The sequence below is a fragment of the Henckelia pumila genome, chromosome 1 (genome assembly GCF_033568475.1).
Source record: "Henckelia pumila isolate YLH828 chromosome 1, ASM3356847v2, whole genome shotgun sequence".
Taxonomy (NCBI): Eukaryota; Viridiplantae; Streptophyta; class Magnoliopsida; order Lamiales; family Gesneriaceae; genus Henckelia; species Henckelia pumila.
This window is the reverse complement of record NC_133120.1, coordinates 173,804,117-173,807,066: the sequence shown is the minus strand read 5'-3', so window position 1 is coordinate 173,807,066 and position 2,950 is coordinate 173,804,117. Positions and strand designations below refer to the sequence as shown.

Genomic DNA, 2,950 nt, shown 5'->3' with positions numbered 1-2,950 from the left:
TATATCAAGTCTTTCTTTATCATAATCACGGAGATCAATAGTATTTTTGAATATATGTGAACTTCAAATCTGAAAATGAATAGTTTATGCTATAAGACACGTAGATGTTTGGTAGCATTTGCTAACATGGTGTTAAAATATTTTTAAAAAATTTGCACCATCTATTCCACAATAATTTAATCTAATCCCCACTAGTAGAATGAGCAATTATAAATAAGCACATGGTTTCCAAACCTAACACATGCAAAGCATGGCTTCTCTTCACCTACCATGTGCCACCAGCACCGGCACCCATCCCTCCGCCAGCTCCCGCCCTCTGTTTCCTAAGCAATCCCATTTCATCACCTCTGCACGGCGCCCCCATGCTCGCCTGCAAGTTTCCTGCACTAACAATGGCCACACTGATCAGGGGAAAGTTGACAGGAGGAACATGCTTCTCGGTCTGAGTGGCCTCTACGGTGCCGCCAACCTGGTTTCGGCCCCCGACTCCTCTGCGAATCCCGTGAAAGCACCGGAGCTCGACAAATGCGGCGCTGCGACGAACTTGAACACGGGAAAACAGCTTGATATCAACTGTTGTCCCCCGATTGTGCAAAGTATCGTGGATTACAAGATCCCTCCGGTGGTGAGAACGAAGACGAGGCCTGCTGCACATAAAGTGTCGCCTGAATACATATTCAAGTACAACTTAGCCATTGATCGGATGAAGCGCCTTCCGAAAGAAGACCCCCGCAGCTTCATGCAGCAAGCTAACATCCACTGCGCTTACTGCAATGGCGCCTACGATCAACCCGGGCAGGGAACTCTTGATCTTCAAGTTCACAACTCTTGGCTTTTCTTTCCTTTCCATCGATGGTATCTGTATTTCTACGAGAGAATCTTGGGGAAACTGATCAATGACCCCACTTTCGCGTTGCCATTTTGGAACTGGGACAACCCCAAAGGGATGACCATTCCGCCCATGTTCAACGATCCAAAAGCAGCAATCTTCGACGAAAAGCGCAACCAAGCAAACCTGCCGCCGGCCGTGGTGGATCTCGGCTTGACCGGGAACAAAGACCCTCTTCAGGTTGTGTCTAACAACCTCACCATTATGTACACCGAGATGATTCGAGGCAACTCAAGCGCCACTGATTTCATGGGACAGCCGTACCGCGAAGGAACCCCCGTCAACCCCGGCCCTGGAGCTTCCGAACGGGGCTCCCACACAGCCGTGCACGTCTGGGTCGGAGACCCTAGACAGCCCAGTGGAGAGGACTTGGGTAACTTCTACTCTGCCGGCAGAGACCCCTTGTTTTATTGTCACCATGGAAATGTGGATCGTATGTGGACTTTATGGCAGTATTATCTGCCAAGTAGCAAGGTTCCCGACAAGAAAATCACCGACCCTGATTTCCTCAACGCCCAATTTCTTTTCTACGACGAAAATGCTCAGCTCGTGCGTGTCACGGCAAAGGACTCTTTGAGCAACTTAGAAATGGGATACGACTACGAGAGAATCGACCTTCCCTGGCTCGACTACAGGCCGCCTCCTCAAACTGCGACTGCTAAGGTCACCAGGACCGGCACCGCCGCCGCCAGAGCAGAAACAGTCTTCCCTCTCAAACTCGACAAAATCGTCCGAGTCCTTATTCCCAAAACCAAGAAAGGAAAGGCCGATGAGCTTCTCGTGATAGAAAACATAACCGTGGACACTACCAAGTTCTTGAAGTTCGACGTGTTTGTCAACGACGAGGACGACAATGTTCTCGAGCTTGACAAGGCCGCATACGCTGGAACATATGCTCAGGTTCCACACAAGACCACGACCCAAACCGCCACAACCTCCATTCGGTTGAAGCTGACGGATCTGTACGATGATATGGATGTGGCGGATGATGAAGACGTGTTGGTCACATTGGTGCCGAGGCATGAGGGAGATGGTGTGACCATTGGTGGTATCAAGATCATTGAGAATCCAACACCAGCACCAGCCCCAGCCCCTGCGGCTTCGAGCTAATTAAATGATCCTTCCATTTCTCAAAAATTTTATGGATATTGTTTGCACTTTTTAATTGTAATAATAAAGATTGAAACTTCAAAGATCGATCTGTTATGTTTTGTTGGTGGTTCTTTCTTTCTATGATTCCGGCGTTACTGTCCACTCACTTGGTTGTACGCATCTAAGTTCTTGATTTCCAATATAATAAAATTTCCTTTTTTTTGCTTCAAAATAGTTACCTCTACTTTCCTGATTATATATTTCGTAGGGTCGTTTAGTTGAAATGTTTGTTCTAAAACAGTAATCCATGGAACATGATGTAATCAATAGTTTAATTCTTTTAATGCAGAATCGAAACCGTTGCGATTCGATGGGTGATAAACGGTTGACTGTCTTGAAAAATTATCTCCTACTTGTATTTATATTGCAGGAGTCCAGTCCATGGATTAATCTTACGATCTTACTGTTAGCAAACACGATAACAATTTAATCCGGGGAGGAAAAAATAAAGATAGGCGCATTAATTGAAGCATAATATATATGATATATTATGTATCTGTGTTTACTGTAATAGCTGGATGGATTTCGGTTCGGTTTTTCATTTTTTAAAGTTTTTGGTTTTTTGGTCAAAGATATATATATATTAATGGAATAATAAATCTAGCTGTTTTAAAATACTAGTAAATATCGAATTGCTTCCAAGGAATACACAATTCTTGTTATTTTTCCACCCTTTTAAAACCACAAAAAAGTCAAAATTAAAAGGGACCATCATATCTTTATTGCTTTCTGTTTTTTGAGCATCACGTTGGGTCCATTGGTAATGGAAAAAAAACGAGAAAGGTAAAGACAAAAAGAGATTGTACCCGAGTGGATTTTCAAAACCCCACATGTTTGTTTACACAAGTGTAAACCTTAATGAGTTCATAATTGGGTGTATAATAGAACAAAAAGATAAAGTTTGGTTTT

At 43.9% G+C, this 2,950-nt stretch overlaps 1 protein-coding gene across 1 annotated transcript; it reads left to right on the top strand.

Moving 5' to 3' along the window:
• The first annotated feature begins 250 nt into the window (after window positions 1-250).
• Window positions 251-2,176, top strand: LOC140875351 (polyphenol oxidase I, chloroplastic-like). The gene has a single exon (XM_073279015.1). The coding sequence runs from the start codon at window positions 251-253 to the stop codon at window positions 1,997-1,999; it is 1,749 nt and encodes a 582-aa protein (XP_073135116.1). The 3' UTR covers window positions 2,000-2,176.
• Window positions 2,177-2,950: the final 774 nt, after the last annotated feature.